The sequence below is a fragment of the Eschrichtius robustus genome (assembly GCF_028021215.1).
Source record: "Eschrichtius robustus isolate mEscRob2 chromosome Y unlocalized genomic scaffold, mEscRob2.pri SUPER_Y_unloc_1, whole genome shotgun sequence".
NCBI lineage: Eukaryota > Metazoa > Chordata > Mammalia > Artiodactyla > Eschrichtiidae > Eschrichtius > Eschrichtius robustus.
Window position 1 is genome coordinate 933,159 of NW_027175152.1, and position 21,025 is coordinate 954,183.

At 39.2% G+C, this 21,025-nt stretch overlaps 1 protein-coding gene across 1 annotated transcript; it reads left to right on the forward strand.

The window, feature by feature from the left end:
* The first annotated feature begins 1,474 nt into the window (after positions 1–1,474).
* Positions 1,475–20,265, forward strand: LOC137757663 (uncharacterized). Its single transcript, XM_068534276.1, is given in 28 exon segments — positions 1,475–1,532; positions 1,852–1,967; positions 1,969–2,018; positions 2,366–2,583; positions 3,012–3,107; positions 3,110–3,138; positions 4,441–5,464; positions 5,467–5,772; positions 5,775–6,459; positions 6,461–7,637; positions 7,639–7,985; positions 7,987–8,478; positions 8,480–11,241; positions 11,339–11,413; positions 11,416–12,394; positions 12,396–12,880; positions 12,883–13,128; positions 13,131–13,373; positions 13,921–13,987; positions 13,989–14,075; positions 14,937–15,196; positions 15,365–15,384; positions 15,387–15,500; positions 15,620–15,920; positions 17,372–17,507; positions 17,882–18,126; positions 19,306–19,439; positions 19,993–20,265. Coding segments are annotated over 28 exon segments (11,025 nt in total).
* Positions 20,266–21,025: the final 760 nt, after the last annotated feature.

The window sequence follows — 21,025 nt, forward strand, 5'->3', positions numbered from 1 at the left end:
TTTTCTGTTACCTTTAAGAATAATTAAAAACCCAGCATAAAAATCCATGACCACTGCTGGAAGAAGAGGGGGCGCTGAGAATTTCTCACAGGGTTATATTGAGTAAGTATCTCCTTCTCTGCCCTTATGATGCTTCCCCTCTCTTGTTTTTTTTACTTTCTTTTAACTGGCTCTCTTTAAATACCTTGGATACCACAAGCTTTGTTTCCTCTAAACAAGTTACTTAAAGAGTAGTAACTCCCTTCTCAAATTTTGTTTGCTTGATTTTTACTCATCCTTCAGATTTTAATTCAAGTGTAAGTTTAATACCTATAGTTTTTCCATAGCTCATTATTATAGCATTGTGCTCCTCTCGTTTGTGAGTGGTCATTTTTACAAATTTATTACTTTAAAATGTTTCTGAGTGTTATCGTAAAGCTGAATTGATAAGAGTAGTGCCTTGCACAGAGTATGAAATAAAGGGAGAAATACAATAGGGAGCATTGGAAGTGTCAGAAAAGGCTACTTATTGAGACTTAAATGTCTGACTCAGCTGGAAGGTATGAGATTTTGCCCTATTTCATTTCTTCTCTGGAATAGAGAAGGCATCTTTCAGTCATCTTGAGGATGGATGTCAAGTACAAAAATTTCCAAGTAGATAGAATGAACTCAGATTTCTGATAAAATCGTAAGGCTGACTTGGCTGCTACCTCATGACTCATATGATATGAAATGTAAATTTATTCTTATATAATTGATTTTATATTGGATTGGCCAGCAGAAATTCACCTTAAGTAACATATTCTTCCCCTAAATTGAAAACTCAATTAGGGTAAAAGCTTCTTTCCTCATGTTTATGTGTTCCATATATAGCACATTCTGTATGAGGGCTTTGGCAAATAATGATTGAATAGTTTCTCTTTGCCCCAGATTGCCATCATAGAAAAGTGAATTTAGGTCTTGAGATAATTTTCTACAAATTTATACGATAAGTATTTCTGAGTTGAGAGTGATAAGTATGTAGGTATGGGCATGTGAGTAAGTGTATAAATAAAATATGCTATCATTTGTGTATTCGTCTGTAAATTATTTTAAACTATAATCAATCAATATTTCATTAACTTCTATGTCAGGTCATATAGGCCTACCTAATTCCTTTAATTAATAAGTAGTATGTAGTAGGTAAAGAAAGCCACGTGGTAATGCCCAAATAGATCATAAACTTTTCAAGGGTGTGGAACTGGGATATTGCTTGTCCCATTCCAAAAATGAAAGTTAATATTGAGATAGATAAAAATTTTAATTTAAAAATATCTAACTTCATTAAATTTCTTATGTATAACATTTCTAGTTGATTAATTGTGATAGAAGGAAGGTAGCTATCTCACTAGTAGTTATTGTGATGTCAGACATTCTGTACTCTGTAATCTCAGTCTCAACCTTGAGAGCTATTCTACTAGAATCCTCTCTTGCATTCACATACACGTGAGCCAACATGAAAGCTCCACTTTGCTTCTACCAGTTTTGGGGATTGTTTTTTCACTGATGTGGTAGTAAGTTATAGATACCTGGAATTTTTCTCCTCTTGTTTGTCTTAGTACTGGGGAAGATACTTTTGTTTTTCTTTAACCTCTTAAAATAGCTTCTGTTTTTCTCATTTTTTTAATCTCATTTCCTATTTCTTATTCATTCTTCTCTTTCACTTAATCTTCCATTTTTGCAACCTTTATCCCTTCTCATTCTTCTCTGTATTCTCCTCTTTTCCATCTTCATCAAATAAAAAATGTAGGATGACAAATCTCATTAATCATTCAACAAGATGTTTTTTTCATGTTATGTTTACCTCTTCCCCTCACTATCTGACCCTTTTAGTACCTAATTCTCAAAAGCAGTGGTTAAGCTCATTGACCCCAATGACTGCCCCACTGTCAGCATCCAGTGACATCCCATGGCTAGTATCCATGGCTGAAACCTGCCAGGGCATTATTATTCATGAGTCGGTGGTCGATCCTCTCCACAGCCAGCTGTCTGACTAAACTTTAAGTATACCTGGAGCCATAAGGGAATCATAGTTATGTTTACTTTCTATATTTGCTTCATTATAATTAACTATATTGGCTTTGGATTTTGATGCATTAAAAGGACTTTTATCTTCTTTGGAAAATATATTAAAAATGAAGCTTGAAGTTCTAAAACTCAAATTGTATTCAGCGTGTAATGCAGAACTTCAGTTTACAGGGATATAAAGTAGAAATTTGTTGGATTATATTGCTAAGTAAGTAAAAGACCTTATACTGGCAGACATTTTGGCTTAAATGGAAGTTTAATGAAATGTTTTTCTCACTCTAATTTTATTATGTTGTTCTTTATTTTTCTTTTCCCTTAGGAAACATTTAAACTCTGACATTTCAGGAGTCACTGATCAAGAAGGTGTCTTAACATGGCTATAGACTGGAAAAGATCCAGTCAAAGGAGACATAAGGGTGGTCCTCCTGCAATACCCTATCAGGAGGGAAAAAATACCGCTTTCTCACACTTATAACATCTTCTGGAAGAGCTGTTATAACTGCCAGTACAGACACTCCAGGATATACCAATATCAGAGTAAGCCACCAGAGTTATGGTCTGTTGTATCATAAATGTAGTTTAGAAATTACTATAAAAAAGCAAATGAAGCAGAAAATAAAATGGAAAGTTTAAAAACTATTAATAATTAAATCCATATTACTCCACTTTACAGGGGGAAACAACTGAGTCCTTAAGGAAGTAAAGTAACTATCAGTGGTTACAATTATTCTGTGTTCTATTATTCTATTTAGCAAGGATTTGGGAAGAGCTACAAATTCCAAGAGTGTATAACGTAAGTGTATATGAGATGAGATGGAAGGAAAGAAGTGAGGGTATTTCAGGAATTTTATGTAATTAAAAAAATTGAAAGATATACTGTAAAAATCTTAGGAGGCTATGGTATAAAATATTTAAGAGACATAATAACCCATATCTCACAATCCTTCCTATATCTATTCCTTCAGACCACGGTAACTTTGGGAGCAGTATCAAGAAGTTGTCAGTTAAGCTGGTGGACCTCTCATTCTGCCGTCATCAACATATCCACCTGACTGAAAGTAACTCATCTGGAGTCATCCAGAAGACTGCTGGGTACTTACTGTATGAGGGCAGTTACCTTTGGGGGGGCATATAAAAATGTATGTAAAGTTCTATGAAATAGATATAAACTTTCATTTATGCAAGATGAGTAAATTCTGGATATATGCTGTACAACATACTGTATAAAGATTGACAAATCTTATACAATACACTTAAAAATTTAAGAGGGTAGATGTCACGTTAAACAAGATAAATTTTAAAAGTTTAATATAAAATAGACAACTATAAGAACCTGCTGTATAAAAAATAAATAAAATAAAATTTTTAAAAAAAGAAAGTTTATTTCCACTGCAATTCACAGATGTAATCTTTATGAGGATTACATAATCATATAGATAATATGTAAACATATATCATCACTATGTAAAAGAAGATGCATAGAGACATTTATTCTTAAGATCAAAAAGAAAGCTGGATGGTACTTAGTGACCACCTAGAGGAGTGGGATAGGGAGGGTGGGAGGGATACATACGAGGGAGGGGATAGGGGGATATATGTATGTGTGTAGCTGATTCACTTTGTTATACAGCAGAAACTAACACACCATTATAAAGCAATTATACGCCAATAAAGATGTTAAAAAAATAAATAAAAATAAATAAAGCTGGAATATTTTCATTGAGAAAATTTGAGAAGTAGAGAACTTACTAAAAATAATCTTTGAAACTATGGAAAGAACAGGAGGTTACGATTCTTGGATTGTAGCAAAACGAACAAAGGAAAAATGTTAAGCGTTGAGATCAAGGGGTAACAAAATAAAGCCCTTGGCCTTTACTCTGAGTGTCATTCTGCCTGCTTGGATGAGAACAAATGGTGGGATAAGGATGGGTGAGAAGGAAGCAGAAATGATAGCTTGAACCAGACTAAAAGCAGTAGAGGTAGTCTGCCTAGAAATACCCAGCTAGGGGGATAATAAGTGACATCCAAATAAAGTTGCTGAATATGTAGTTTAGTTTTTATAATTTTGAAGTTTTCTCTAAATTCCCCCTACTATTTTCCTCTTTTAATCAGCGTTATGGTTATTTGTACCTAAGTCATTTAATGGACCTCCTTGAAGTAAGCACGTGTTTGTCATGTCATTTGGAATTTATATGTGGTAGAAAAAAATATAAGCCTTATATATTTTAATGTACTTATAAACAATGTTAAGCATATACATAATGTATAAATATGATGTATCTTATAATTCATTTATATTATATACCTATATGTAATGTGGATATGTTACTTATATATTTAATATATGCCTATCTGTCTCATATATATGTGGGTTATCTTTGTTTCCTTATTCAGATACAGCAGGGTAGTCCTGTTCTCTGTCTCTTTGGCAACCACTGGGAACTGGTAGGCCTGGTCACTGAGTCCTCAGTGGCCTGTTATGACCCAGTTCTTGTGATCAAGACAGCCGCCTACCTATCTTGGATGAGGTGGCTTATCAAGGCATCCCAGAAGCCACTGGATCCTATTTTTTCTCTACCCTGCAGTTTTTCTCCTGGGGTAGAACATGGTATACAAGACAGGCTTAGCCTGAACAGGGCCTCTACCATTTTGACCTCCCATGGATTCTCTGAACAGTCATGGAGGAGAAGATTAGGTACTTTCCCACTGAACAGACAGCACTGAAATCCTCCTCCAGTATTTTTTGGGTCAAATAATGGAGACTCTTTTCCTGGCAGTACACAGCTACGCCTTCAAAGCAATCAGCTCTCCTCCGCTAGCACATTCCCAGTGGTACAGTCTTGGACCTCTCCTCTTGCCAAATCATGGGATCCTTCTCCTACAGCTGTGCCCTGGAGTACCCCAGTGGCTGATATTTCTGATCCTTTTGTTCTTTCTGGACCTCAGAACACTCCAACACCTGATATACCTACAACCTGGAACCTTCCTCACAGAGACACAATGAAATATAAATATGAAACTATGACAGATTCACTAAGATCCTGGGTTAAACCTTTAGGTGGTATAATTGGGCTTCATACTCCACCGTTAGGTAATGCTGGTGGATCACGTGTTCTGTTTTCAAGTGACATAGATGGATCAAAAGTTCATTCTGAGATTAATACTGTTCAGTCTCAAGTTCAGTCTAGTAAGGTTCCTTTCCATGGTCAACTTCTAGCTAGACTCTGGCTAGAAATTACACCTGGTGTTGGACCTTGGACCCATTTTGTGCCTGATAAAACAGGAATAGTTATGCAAATTCAGTCTAGTGAGGAGAGTGTTAGAACCCAGATACATCATGTAGCTGATAGAGTTGATGCTGTTGTTAAACCAGTAACTTATAACTTGCAACCATGGGTCCCTTTAATTGTTAATAAAATTGATTCTGGACTCATTGCATACTAAATGAAGAGAGATCCCAATATCCTATGGTAACCAATACCTTGGAACCCTGGTTTCAGCCTGTCTTAAATATAGTTAGATCCCAAAGACCTATAGAAAAGACAGAAGAATACAGGCTTCTCCCTGAATCTAAGTCAACTCAATTTTGGACTTCATCAACTCTTAATATGAACTTTACTTGGGCTCCATCTACAGTCAATACAATTACGTCTTTGGCCCAGTATAAGGCAAGTACGATCAGATCCTTAAGTCAAATGGGTAGAAGGAGTCCATTGAATAAACATGACACTATATAGTCAAACCCCAGATGCAGACTAAAGATACAACATGGCTTTTGGTTCATACAGTTACTAAGGTAAATGATCCTTTAATTCACTCTGAAGTTGGTACAATCAGACCATGGCCTCAGCCTGAAGCTGACATTGTCCAAACTTGGACCCAGTCAGGAATGCAACCAGGAAGACCTTTGACTCAACTAAAAGCCGATACAACCAAACCATGGTTACAGACTAAAGGAAGCAGACCCTGGATTCAGACTAAATTCCAAATTGTCAGACCCAGAACTCAGACTGAAGAAGGTAAAGATAGACATTGGATTCAGCCAGAAGCAGATGCAATCAAATATTGGACCCACACTGAAATTGAAACAATCAGACCCTGGAACCATCCTGAAGCTGGTACAGCCAGATCTTGGTTCTGGACCAAACCTGATCAAATGGGAGAGAGGACCCAGGCAGCCTTTAAAACACTCCACTCTTGGACTCAGCCTGAAGTTGACGTGGTTAGACCATGGATTCAGTCTGAAGCTGGTAGTATCAAACAATGGACAAAGCCTGAATCATCTACATTCAGACTCATGACACAGTCTAAAGGTAATACAGTCACAGCATGGACTAGGCGTGAAGCTGATGCTGTCAGACTTTGGTTGCAAACACAAACTGATAAAATCAGAACGTGGAGCCAACCTGAATCTCACAATCATTTCTTGGTCTGAGCCTGAATCTGATAGAGTCAGACCTTGGTTGAATACTCAAATGGATACGTGCAAACCTTGGATTGAGACAGAATTTGAAACAGCCCACCCCTGGGCCCAATCTGAAGGTGATCTAGCCAGATCTTAGACTCAATTTGAAGCTGAAAATGTCAAACACTGGTTCCAGACTCAAATGGAGACAGTCACACTGTGGACAGAGCCAGTAATCAAAACATCCCACCACTGGATACAGTCCAAAAAGGAAATAGTCAAGCCTTGGAAGCAACCTGATAAGGTAGAAACTTGGATACAACATGATACTAATACAGTCAGGCCCTGGGATGAGTCTGAAGATGATAAGGATAGATTGTGGACTCAGTCTGAAGCTGACACAATGAGACCCTGGATTCAGTCAGTTATTGCTATAATCAACCCTGGGGCAAATAATGAAGCTGGTACATTAACACTCTGAACCCAGGCTAAATCTCCAAAAGTAAATCCCTGGACACAATCTGAAACTGAAACAGTCACATTGTTGACCCGGGGTGAAACTGCAGCAGTAAATCACTGGACAGAAATAGCTGATACCATCACACCACAGGTAAAGACTGAATTTCCAGGAGTAAAGTCCTTGACACATCTTGTGTCTAATACAGTCACACCATGGACTCAGGCTGAATCTCTAGCAGGAAACCTCTGGACTCAGCCTCTAACTGATAAAGTCATACAGTGGACTCAGGGTGAACGTTCAGAAATAAATCCACGGACGAAAACTATAGCTGACACATTCACATGGTGGACCCAGGCTAAATCTCTAGCAGTAAATCCCTGGGTGCAGTCTGACACTGATACTGTTACACCGTGGATGCAGACTGACTCCCTCACAGTAAATTCTTGGATACAGCCTCTACCTGATACATTTACACAGTGGACCCAAGGTGAACCTTCAGAAATAATTCCCTGGACAAGAGCTGTAGCTGATGCTACACCTTGGATTCAGGCTGAGACCCCAGCAGTAAATCCCTGGACACAGTCTGAAACTGACATTGTCACAGTATGGACTCAAGCTGAATCTTCAGCAGTAAATCCCTGGACAGTCACTGCAGCTGGAACAGTTCCTCAGTGGACAAAAGCTGAATCTCCAGCAGTAAATTCATGGACACAGCCTGTAGTTGATAATAGTCACGTGGTATACTCAGGCTGATTGCCCATCATTACATTTCTGGACATTGTCTGAAATGGATACAGTCACAACATGGACCCCAACAGAATCTTTAGCAGTAAATTCCTGGAGACAGTCTGAAACTGACAGTATCTCAACGTGGACCAATAAAGTAAATCTAGAAATAAATCCCTGGATACAATATGAGACTGATACAGTCACAGCTTGGACCTAGGCAGAAACTTCGCAAGTAAATACCTGGACACATGCTGTAGCTGATGCAGCTCCATCATGGACTCAGGCTGAATCTTCAGCTGTAAATCCCTGGATCGAGGCTGAAACTGATACAGTCACAGCATGGACTCGAATCTTTAGTGAATCTCTGGACAGAGACTGTATCTTCCACAGTCATACCACGGGCCCAGGCTGAATCTCTAGCAGTAAATCCATGGACACAATCTGCAACTGATGTAGACATGCTATGGAACCAGGCTGATTCGCTAGCAGTAAATCCCTGGACAGCACCTGCATCTGATAGTGTTATACAGTGGATCCAAACTGAACTTCCAACAGAAAATCAGTGGACACAGAATGTATCTGATACACTCATATAGTTTACCCAGGCTGAATTTCCTGCAGTAGAGACCTGGACACATCCTCTGGCTGATGTAATAACACTGTGGAATCAGACTGAATCTCCAGTAGTGAATCCCTGGACAGAGGCTGTACTTTCTACAGTGACACCATGGACTCAGGCTGAATATCCAGCAGTAAATACCTGGACAGATGCTATAGCAGTAAATACCTGGACAGATGCTATAGCTTCCACAGTCACACAGCTGGCTCAGGGTGAATATTGAGGCACAGGCAGTATCTGATACAGCCATACTGCTGAACCAAGCTGAATCGCCTGTAGTAAATCCCTGGACACAGTCTGAAACAGATGCAATCACACAGTGGACTCAGGCTGAATCTGCAAAAGTAAATCCTTGGATACAACCTGTAGCTGACACAATCACATCATGGACTCAGGCTGAGTCTCTAGCAGTAAATCCCTGGACAGAGGCTGTTGTAGATACGGTAATACTATTGAACCAGGTTGAATCTCTTTCAGTAAATCCCTGCACAACACTTGCAACTGATACTGTCACACTCTGGACCCAGGCAAATTCTGAAATCATAAATCTCTTGACACAGCCCATAGTTGATACAATCACATTCTGGACCCACAGTATTTCTCTAACAGTAAACCCCGGGTCACAGTTTGATAGAGTCACTCAATGGAGTGAGGCTGAATCTGCTGCAGTAAATCCCTGCACCCAGTCTGAAACTAATCAAGTCACACCATGGACCTAGGATAGATCTCCAGCATCAAACCCCTGGACTCAGTCTGAAACTGACACATTCACATCATGAACCCAGGCTGAATCTCCAGCAGTAAAGCTCTGGACACAGTCTGAAAATGACACAATCACACCATTGACCCAGGGTGAATCTCCTGCATTTAATCCCTTAACAATGGCTGTAGCTGGTACAATCACATCATGCATCCAGGTTGAATCTCCAGCAGTGGATCCCTGGACAAAATCTGCATATGACACAGTCACATTGTTTACCCAGAGTATAACTCCAGCAGTAATTCCCTTAATGATAGCTGTAGCTGATAGAGTCACACTGTGGAATATGGCCAAAATTATATTACTAAAGCCTTGGCCACAGTCTGTGACAGATACACAATGGGTGCAATATGAGTCTCCCCCAGTATATCCCTTTGCACAACCTATATCTGACAAAGTCACACTATTTACTCAGGCTGTTACTCCAGAAGTAAATCCTTGGTCAAGGCCTGAAGCTGATACAGTCACACCATGGATCCAGGTTGAATCTTCAGAAGAAAATGCCTGGACAGAGGCTGGTTCTGAAACATTCACACCATTGATCATGGGATTTAAACCCTGGATAGAGACTGTATCTGATATAGTCACACCAGGAACCAAGTATGATTTTTCAGAAGCAAAACTTGGGATACTGCCTGAGGCAGGTACATTTGAACTGTGGACTCAGTCTGAATCTTCAGCAGGAATTCCCTGGACAGAGGCTGTACCTGTCATAGTCACACAGTGGACCCAGGCTGATTCTCTAGCAGTAAATCCCTGGACGCAACCTGCAGCTGATACAGTCACAAAGTAGACACAGACTAAATCTCCATTAGTAAATATGTGGACTCAGGCTCAATTTCCTGTGGTAAATCCCTGGACACAGTCTGAATCACTACCAGTAAATATTTTGACAGAAACCGAATCTCTAGCTCTAAATCCACCAATACAGCCTGAGGCTAGTACAGTCACATTGTGGATTCAGGCTGAATCGCCATCAGTAAATCTTTGGATAGAAGCTGTAGCTTCCAGAGTCATACCATGGACCCAGGCTGAATATTCAGCAGTAAACCCATTGACATAGGCTGTAGCTAATGCACTCACACTGTGGACCCAAGCTGAATCTCTAGCATTGCATCCCTGGCCAAAGTCTATGATGGATACAATCACAGAATGGGCCCTGGATGCATTTGCTCCAGGTGCAAATCCTCTGACACAATCCTTAGCTTCCGCAGTCCCATTTGGGGCCCAGCCTGAAACTCCAACAGTAAATCCTTGGATACAGTCTGATTTTGAAACACCCCCACCATCAACCCAGGTTCAATCTGCAGCAGTTAAACCATGGACACAGTCTGAAAATTACACACTCATACCATGGACCCAGGTTCAACCTCCTGCAGTGAATCCCTGGGCAGAGGCTGTAGCTTCTTCAGTCATACCATGGACTCAGGCTCAGTCTCCAGTAAATCCTCTGACAGAGGCTGTGCCTTTCACAGTCATACCATGGACTCATCCTGAATATTGTGCAGCAAAATCCTGGACAGAGACCGTAGCTTCCACAGTCACACTGTGGATTCAGGCTGAATTTCCAACAACAAAGACATGGACAGAGGCTATAGCTTCCACAGTCACACCATGGACTCAGGGTGAAAGTCCAGCAGTAAATACTTGGACAGAGGGTGTAGCTTCCACAGTGGCATTGTGGACTCATGCCAAATCTCTAGCATTAAATTCTTTCACACAGAGTGTAATTGATACAGTCGTATTTTGGACAACGCTTAAAACAAAGAAACCCTGGAAACTGCCTCAAACGACGATGTTCATTATTTCACTGAATCCTCAAATTGATACTATTGGATCCTTGAACCAAGTTGAAAATCAAGGATCTCTTCTGTGGTCACATCCTGAAATTGATAATGTCAGTACATTAACCTTGCCTGAATCTGGAGCACTTATGTCATGGATAGTGCCTTTTCCCCAAACAGCCAGACTCTGGCCCCAACCTGAAGCTGATATTAGCAGACCTTGGTTTAAAACCTCAGAAAGAATAAGATCCTGGGCTCAGTCAGAATCTCAAACAATGAGTACCTCAACCCAGTTTGGAGCTGGTAGAGTCAAACCCTTGGCCCAGCATGAAACTGCTACAGTCGTGTCATGGATTCATACTGAAACTTGTATATTCCACCCATGGAACCAGTCTGAAGGAGACACAGTAAGATCCTGGAACCTTTCTAAAACAGGCTGTAAGACCATGGATCCAGACTGGAGCTGGTATAGTCAACCTCTGGGATCAGCCTAGAAGTAGTACAATCAGACCCTGAACCCAAGCTGAATCTGAAGCAGTCAGACCCTGGACACAGTCTGAAGCTAAGGCAATCACAGTGTTGACCCAGGCTGAAATGCAAGCAATGAAACACTTGACATTAATACTGTCAGACCTTGGTTCCAAACTCAAAATGATGCAATAAGAGAGGGGACCCAACCTGAATCTCAAATAGTTACTACCTGGATCCAACCACAACTGCCAATAGTCCATCCCTGGATTCAGCCTGAAACTAATGCAGTCAGATTTTGGACCCATGCTGAGGGTTATTTAGCCCAACCCTGGATCCAGGCTGAAACCCACACAGTCAGACTCCAGACTCATTATGAAATTGGTCCAAGAAAACCATGGACCCAGCCTGAATCTCAGTCAGTCACACTTTGGTTCCTGACTCAAAATGATGCAGTTAGGCCCTCATCCCAGTTTGAATCTCAGATGACATGTTCCAGGACCCAAAATGAATTTGGTATAATCAATCCTTGGACCCATTCTGAAACTAATTCAGTCAGATCCTGGACCAAGCTTGAAACTGGTACAGGCCAACCCTGGCTCCATCTTGACGCTGCTACAATCAGACCGTGGACCCAGTATGAAACTTTAGAAATCCATCCCTCAACCCAGCCTGAGGCTGATACAGTAGTAAGACATTGGTTCCAGACACAAATGGATTCAATCAAAATTTGGAACCAGCCTGAGGCTGATACATCTAGACTCTGTACCCAAACTGAAACAGAAACAATTCAAATTTGGACCCAGACTGGAAGCGAAGTAGTAAAGCCTCCAAGCTTATCTGAAGTTGCTATAGTCACACCTCGGTTACAGACTCAAAGTGATACACCTAGATCCTGGATTCAACCTGACTTTCAGTCAATCAGTCTCTGGACCCAGACTGGAGTTGGTATAATTTGTGCCTGGTCTCAGCAAAGAGTTGCTATAAATCAACCCTGGGCATACCCTCAAACCCAAGCAGTCAGACCCTGGAACATGTTGGAAGCCGATACAATCAAATCTTGGTTCCATGTTCAAATGAATAAAGTCAGACCATGGGCCCCTTCAGAATCTCAAATATTGAGTCTGGATGCAGGCTGAAGTTGGTACAGTTAATCCTTGGATCCAGCCAGAAACCCCGGCAGTTAGACCTGGGGCCCACCCGGAAACTGCTAGTGTTGCATCTTTTGTTATTCCTAAAGCTAACAAAGTCAGAACATGGGTCCAACCTGAAATAGAAATAAGGCCTGACATTCATTATAAAGCTGATATAATCACATCATTTGCTTCTCCTGAAGTTGAGCCAGATGGAACAACCCAATTAACTAGTCACTTTGACTCCTCATCTAAACATGTAACTTTTTTACCAGTAGAAACTGTTCCTTCACCAGGTGAGTATTTTACAGCTTTGTCAGCTGAAACAGCTGCAGTAGAAAGCCAAGGTCAAATCAATTCTCTCCAACCCAGTGACCTCCCAAATATTATCTTTCTTACTCTTTCAAGCACATGGCTTTCTGGAGGAGTTGGCTACTGGAACTTTGGCAATAAATTACAAATTACCAAAACAAAAGGAAGCCTGATGTTCCATCTACTTCTCTCAGCCCCCTTTCTCCATCTTTTTCCTTTCTTGTTCCTTGTTTTTTCCCATCCTCATGTTCTTTGTCCCTTTCCTGTTCAGCCTTTTCTTCTTGCACCTTCCCTTCATCCTGTACTTTCCGTTCTTGCTCAACTCTTTCTCCTGTGGCCTTCTCTCCTGTTCTCCTTCCCTTAGCTGCTTCTGATAGTTCTCTACAGGGACTATCTTTCTCAAAATTTGCTGAAGGACCATTCTTTCTCATACTTTTTCATCCCTACGTGCTGCCCCAGCCACACCTTTAACAAACCAACCTTCTATGATGCCTGCATCTCAATCTGGAACCAAGTCTAACCAGCCTGAACAAGATCCTCTCAAGTATTTAGAACTCAATATTTCCTTGGCTGAGTTTCACCTAAGTGTGGTCTGGAAAGAGAGCCTCCGGGCTTTCCGGCTCTTCAAGACAGCTGATATTTCTCATGAAACCACAGGCAAGTTCAGCCTAGTCATCTCTTTGAGTTGTTATATTTGGGACCATGTGTTTGTTGGAACCTAAAACCAGGGTTTCTGAGTAGATCAGAGGTCATGTTCTCAAATTTTGGCAGGACCAAACTTCAAATTATTACCTGGATGGGAAGAGGGGTAATGAATAATATAATCTTAAGAGATAGCCACATAATTGAGAAAGTAATATCTTACTTTTGCCAAGAATGGGTTAAAAGCTAAGGTTTACACAGAGCACAGTAGTATAGAAACACTTTTAGTGCTTAGAAATGGTTTATTATTCCACTTGAGAAATGAACACTTGAGATATTATTATTCCACTTGAGATATTTTGGATTATTCTTAGAGTGTGCAGGCAACCTGTTACTATACCTAATGTTGTAGGGTTAAAAACATGTATTTCCAAGCGTTTTGTCAAAGTTGAAGAGCTACAAGCATTTTCCTAAAATCTAAAAATAGGAAATCAACATGTTCAGGAAAAGGAGGGTGGTATCACTAACTACACCCTGTCCCACATGTGGATTCCTTCTGCAGAGTGTGGATTACTCCCTGGCGTTGTCCCACACTGTCCCAACTGCTGGGAGGCAGGAGTGGGTGAATTCTGTGCAACTCTCCTTCTCCCAATTCTGTGCTGGCTCTATACTGAATGAACAGTGGATCCTTACTACAGCTAGATGTGTGAATTTCATGTAAGTGTGAATATGTCCTTTCAAGCTTAAGGTATCATTATAAAATATGAACACTTTGAGTTTGTTAATGGTATATTCCTTTGAAGAAGCTAGATAGTCTTCCTTGGCTACAGAAACCAAATCTGGTACATCTGACTTGCAATACTCACATCTGATATATTTCCTTAAGAGAAAGCATCTCCTCTTGTATCACCTCATATCATTATGTATCTCAAAATTAGTGTTTTAGCTATTTTTTTTTCAGAGAAAATTTCAGGTTTCAAATCAATGTGTTTGTAAATTATAAAAAGATATCTTAATTTTATAAAACTTTACCTATAAAAGGATGGTATCTTGAGTTTAAATCATAATCTATGTTGGAATCACAGTTTTGCCTTTTATGACTTTAAGTATCTTGACTCTTAAAACTCAATTTATTGATCTGTTCAAGGATGATAACTACCTCAAAATATATTTTGGGTATATAATTTTATTTCTGATTGTGAGACAGTGAAGTAAAACCATTAGTACAGACAAGGATCAGAGAGAAAGAGTAACTGTCCATAGTCTCAGACCTTGTAAGTGGGATATTTCAATTTCTAACTTTCTAAGTCTATATCACTAAATGTTAAACACTATAAATACTAGGATGTAAAATAATTTATTTTGTTAGGAATTTTCGATAAGGATTTAGATTGCATTGTAATATTTACCTTCTCATTCCTGAAGGTGTCCACACATATTGTGCCTAACAAGACATTGTGTGTTTGCAACAAGTAGAGGAGTCTTACTTTAGTGTTCACCTAGACTTCATCTGATTCATATGATTTTTTTCACATTGAAATATGTAAAAATAAAGTGCTTGCTAAATTTTCTCCCCAGAAAAAACTCAGAGGCATTGGCCCTGGTCCAGATGGGGCTTATTGATCTTCAGAGCCCTGCCCAAGCTCAAACCATAGGTATTCATCATGGTATGCCCTACCTAGGTCCCAAAGGACTTTTGGGACCTGGGCTAATCTTCCTGAAGTAGTCGCTATGTTTTCAACCCCTGGTGCTTCCTGTCTGCCTGGAAGAGAGCCTAGAGCAAGAGAAAAACATACAACTATATGACTGCTGGCTACCCAGTTGGTCCCTCATGAGAGGTGAGTGATGCAGAAGACACTGGAATTGGATGACATTGACACATTTAGAAAGAGAGCAATATTCTCTCATGTGTAGTAGTAGATTTGTTATCTTTCTCTTCAGCCATATTTCTCCTGCTAATCTAGGCCATAGCTAAAAAACCCTCTCTATTCTCTGTTTTCCACCAGGAAGTCCTGGAATTCTGCAAAAAAAAGGCATCTAAGCATCCTGCAGGTCAGCACATGTGCCCAGTTTTGGCCCAAACTGAATGAATTTACTTTCTGCATGGAAGCCAAGAAAGCTATGGGGGAGGCTGGCTGTAAGGTGATAAGTTGAGGGGTATGAAAGGCAGGGAGAAAGAGAGGAATATCCTTCAACATAAGAAGTTACTTTCTCACATCCTTTAAAATATCCATGATTATCTGTCTCCTTGTTTCTTGCAGGGTGACCTGGGGGCACCTCTTGTGTGCCATCTACAGCAAAAGGACACATGGGTGCAGGTGGGAATCTTGAGTCACTTTGATGAACATTGCACAAAGCCATACATCTTCAGCCAAGTGAGCCCTTTCCTTTTCTGGCTCCAGGGAGTTACATGACCCAGCCATGCACCCTGGTCCAAGCAAGGGCCCATGACTAGCTCTGCTTCCATCTCCCTTTCAGTCTCTACCTCTGCAAATGCCTCAGCTTTTACCTCCACTCCTGCTTCTGTCCAGCCACACTTCATCTCTCTGCCACAGCCTCAGAGTAAGGCCCAAGAAAATGGTAATGAGCGATGTATGAGAAGGAAAGAAAGAGAAGAGGATAATGAAAGCAGAAAAGGAGGAGGGGAGAAAACTCTTTTCCTGATAAATGCATGAGTTTTTATACCAGGCAGGCAATAGGAATCATTTTTCTTAGGCTTACAAATGCATTTCATCCTTGTTGTATTATTCAACTTTCTTAATATCCCCATATGATATAGATGACACAATCATTCTATTCATCTTAATTTATTATTCTGAAACCCAGAGAAGTACATTGGACTGACCATGTTCATAAAGACAAAAGAGGAATGGCGCTAGCACAGACACTCAAATTTCTTATTTTTCTAACACAAAGTTCTTTACTACCACATATTGCCTTATAAAAGTAATTGTAGAATTTTAAGTTAAATATGTATTTTGTTTTGTTGACAGGTAATATGTAATGATTTCTGTAGGTTACTGTGTACCCAACTATGTTATATTTTAATGATTATCTTTCTCCTTTCCTTGACTATTACGAAATGAATTACACTCATCAGCAGCTATTTCACATTACTCTTCTATCCTTACAAATTTATTTTGATTGAATCACATTCCTACACATTACATTCTCACTTAAATCTATTTACCATGGCTCATATTGCCATATCCACAGTGAATTATGCTTTTAAAACATGAATGAGGTCATCTCAGTTTTTGGTCAAATTCTTCGAAGTTTTTTTCACTCAGAGACCTCAAAGACTACTTCAATGAAAATTCCAGTTTCTATGTTCATGTGTACTCTTCCCTTACTACTTTTTATAGGTAGGTTATTTCTACCATTTTATACACACACTCATAGACAAACACACACACGTGTGTATATATGTGTGTATATATGTATATATGTGTCTGTATGGGTGTTTATGTATATAAAATTTCATTGCTTCAACTCACACTTTTTGTGGCACTCTAAATTTTTTTAACATAAACTATTTGCTGAGCTTCAAACATGAATGTTCAAATTAGTGTGTCTATTTGCTATATCACTAAAATTTTAAATGTAGTAAGCTCAACCCTCCAGTTCACTTAAACTAAAATTTTTATTTCTCTAACATTTTCAAGTTAAATTATTGTCTTTTATTGCCTTCTATGTTATTGTCTTATACTGTTGTAACGATTTAAGCTAACAGTTACGTAAGGATGACAATGGGAGAGAGAGGTGGAATAGTTTCCAATATATTGACTAAAGGAAATTTAAATTGGACCGTAAAGAAATTATGCACTTGGAGAGACAATAATAAGGGGAGAATTCTTTACAGAGGTACCATGGACACAAAAATGCAGATTTTGTGTTTGCAAGTCAATTTTAATAATAGATATGCTTAGCAGAGTAGTGAGAGGTGAAAAACTTTTATAGATGGGCTCTACATGAGAATCCTGCTAAATTTGCTTTTACTGTTTTTTCCTCAGCTTTGGCAGATCGGATTTCTCTGAGATATGCCATGCCTTGGCAGGCCATGATCATCAGCTGTGGCAGTCAAATTTGCAGTGGTTCCATTGTTAGCAGCTCTTGGGTACTCACTGCTGCCCGCTGCGTCAGGAACATGTAAGTTGGCGTCATGCAATTTCCAATACACTATAATCTAGTATCTCCAAATTACTTTGCCGAAGTCTTCTTTGGATAAATGAACTTCATATTATGCCTGAACCATCTCTCTTAAACACATAGCATCTTTGCTTCAGGGTAAGCGAGACATTTGGCTCTGTGTTTGGCTGACTGGTATCTCTGTTAGTTAATTCTTCCGTAATCTCATTGTCTGTGATCTCAGACTCCATTCATAGACTTGATTTTCCTTGAGGTGAAGTAGGAACTCTGACCACATGGCTAAAGAAATACATGGGAATAGCTAATGTGGTAGCTTTTAAGGACTCAAATTTCGTAGTGAATCTATTCTAATTGTTCTCTAACTACACACATAGGAATCCTGAAGGCACTGCTGTAATACTGGGCCTGAGGCACCCTGGGGCACCTCTGAGAGTTAAGGTATCTACCATTCTACTGCATGAAAGATTCCAGTTGGTGAGTGGGGCAGCAAGAAATGATCTAGCATTGCTGCTCCTTCAAGAGGTGCAGACTCCCATTCAGCTTTTAGCACCCATGGGCCATCTGAAGAACCTGAATAGCTCAGAATGCTGGCTGTCTGGGCCACGGATGCTTAAGCCAGGTTAGTAGTTATTTTACTTGTTAGGGCAGTAATTTTAAAACAAGATAGAGGGGGTGTTTTTTATATATATATATATATATATATATATATATATATATATATATATATATATATATATATATATATATATATAAACTGAGGTTACATTGATTTTTAACAGTATATAAGTTTCAGCTATCAACATTTTATTTCTACTTCTGTATACACTACCACTGCTTAACACGACAAATTTAGTTTCCACCCACCACCATGCAGTTGAACCCATTTATCCCTTTTGCCCTCCTTCTACCCCTCTTCCTCTGGTAGCCACTGATATGTTTGTTTTTCTTTGCTTTGTTTTGTTCATCAAAAATCTTCAGAGACATCCAAATCCAAATCAAAATGAGATATCACCTCACACCTGTCAAAATAACTATCATGAAAAAGAATACAAGTAACAAATATTAGTGAGGATGTGGAGAAAAAGGAACTCTCCTACACTGTTGGTGAGAATGTAAACTGGTGCAGCCACTATGGAGAACAGTATGGAGGTCCCTTAAAAAACTCAAACTAAAACTAAGAAACCAAAAAAAACTAAAAATAGAGTTACCATATGATCCAGCGATCTCACTCCTGTGCATTTATTAGAGGGTCCATATTTTTGATGTTGAAATTCAAGGAAGAATTCTAATCATGATTGTCTGCATTGCTACTTTTAAGATTTTATCCAAATCTGAATTTGTTTTTGTTGCATAAAATGATAGTTTTTATGATGACTCCATTGAATTTTAAAAATGAAAGCCAATACAAGGGAGGTAATTGTGTGGAGAGTCAACTTTCATAAACAAGGTAGAAAAAATATGCTACCAAACTCTTTTGTATCTTTAGAACAAAGATGTTTTTGTTTTGTTTCATTTGTTCTATTTAAGAAAATGAAACTGGACTTGAAATTTCTGATTTTACAAGTGAGATTGGCCTTGTTAATTATGAAGAGTGGCATTTGAAAAATGAGCGAAGAGATTGGAATAGGTAAGTGGAATAAGTTGATAATGATGACAATGATAAAATAAATGGAACATCTTACCATAAAAACTTAGAAATAAAGCGATGATAGATAGAGATTGTGGTCTTATCTCCCCAGTTGGTGTTTCAGTATAAGCTATGTCTTTGAGCTTTTTGTTTTCCAACTGTTTTTTCTAGGAGAGACAGATGAAAATCCAGAAATATTACAGATGCAAGTGATGGGCACTTCAAGCTGTGCCCACCTCTCCCCTGACAGGGGCGGTTCTGTTGTGTGCTTCATTACACAAGACAAACACTCTGATACAAATGTGGTGAGCAGCTCTTTTTTTTCTTTCAAATTCTAATTGACAGAAACTATAACTCTTTCCATACATAAAAGTGTAGTCCAACCCATCCATAAATCATAAATATAAGAAAGTGAGTTATTGCTCTGTGGGGAAAAAAACCAACATATCTTTAATTATAAAATAATTCTTCAAAAACTATGTTACTAACTTCTGGTTTATCTCACATTGGTTATACTTGTATATCCAAACTGAACAGAGATTTAGTTGTATCCAAACAAATTAGGCAACTCATATGATTCATGTTCTTCTAATTATACAATCCTTGCTCGTCAGAGTCCACCATACATTAAACCTTTTTTTATTTTATTTTCCCTTTAGAAATGAAGTCTTTGTGGTCTAACACTGGTGGTTTTACTTGTGGGGTCCCTGCAAGAAGAATCTATTTGGTAATAATACTCATTTGCTTATGTACCTATTTAAAGTCTCCCTATTTTTCTCACTGCCCACTTCAAAATCTAGTATTAAGTAAGAATTTAAGATGGTGACTTGAATGTAAATTCTACCTTTAATTTCACAGAAACCAGTGAGCCCAGGCAGTGCGGTTATATGCAGACCAATTTCTGGGAATGGCAGCTGGAGACAGACAGGCCTCACCAGTCTGAAAGCACTGGCTACCATTGTGAGCTCCCACTTCTCATGAATATTATCCACTTCAGCAACAGCAGGGCATCCCCTAACCCAGGAATGCATGCTTTGGGTGGAAAAGCCCAAGTCCTCTAGTGTCCTAAGACAGCCAAACACACTGCCGCTCTCTTCAATAATAATTATAGCAGTACACACCCTTTTGTAAGTCAGTGGCTTGGTCAGTCAGTGCTAATCTATTAGGACGATGACAAAAAGAATATCAAAACAACATTACAAAGATTAAGGCCCTACAAAATCTAAGTAGATATTTCATAAATAAGAAACATCCTATGAATACTATTTTAATATCATTTTGGAAAAGAAAACGCCTATTTCAAATTAAACAGGTGCAAAAATATAATATTCATAGAAAGTTAAAAAAAGGATTTTAAAATTAATGAAAACATTTAATTCTTTATATTTTTAAAACTAAGTACTGATGTAATTGAAAAATCAGAAATATTCCATGATTCCTATATTAGAAAAGAAATAATTTTGCAAAAACGAAATTCCTAAGAAAACATTATATTTTAGTCTTGAAAGAATTAATATACACATATAGAAAAAGTTTATAAAATTAAACAGTAATATTTCCTACAGGAAATTAACTGTGACAGTTGTCTAAAACATGGAGTATGCATTTCCAGTCTTACATAAAAACATGCTATTGAAGAAGCACACAAATAATCACTTACTATGTGGCAGGCTGCCCTCAGCTTACTGTGCGCCAGGCCCCGGGAAAGAGAAAGGCCTGGAGCAGACAGATCTTGGGCCGGGAGGCCCGGGGATCCGTTTCGGAGTGGGGCATGGGGGGTGGCCCGGGGCGGGTGAGGGGAAGGGATGGCGGGCACCGGGAGTGCTCTTTCCTGAGCGGACAGCTGCTTTCCAGGCACGCCTCTGGTCCAGCGCACAAGGTCCGGGACCGA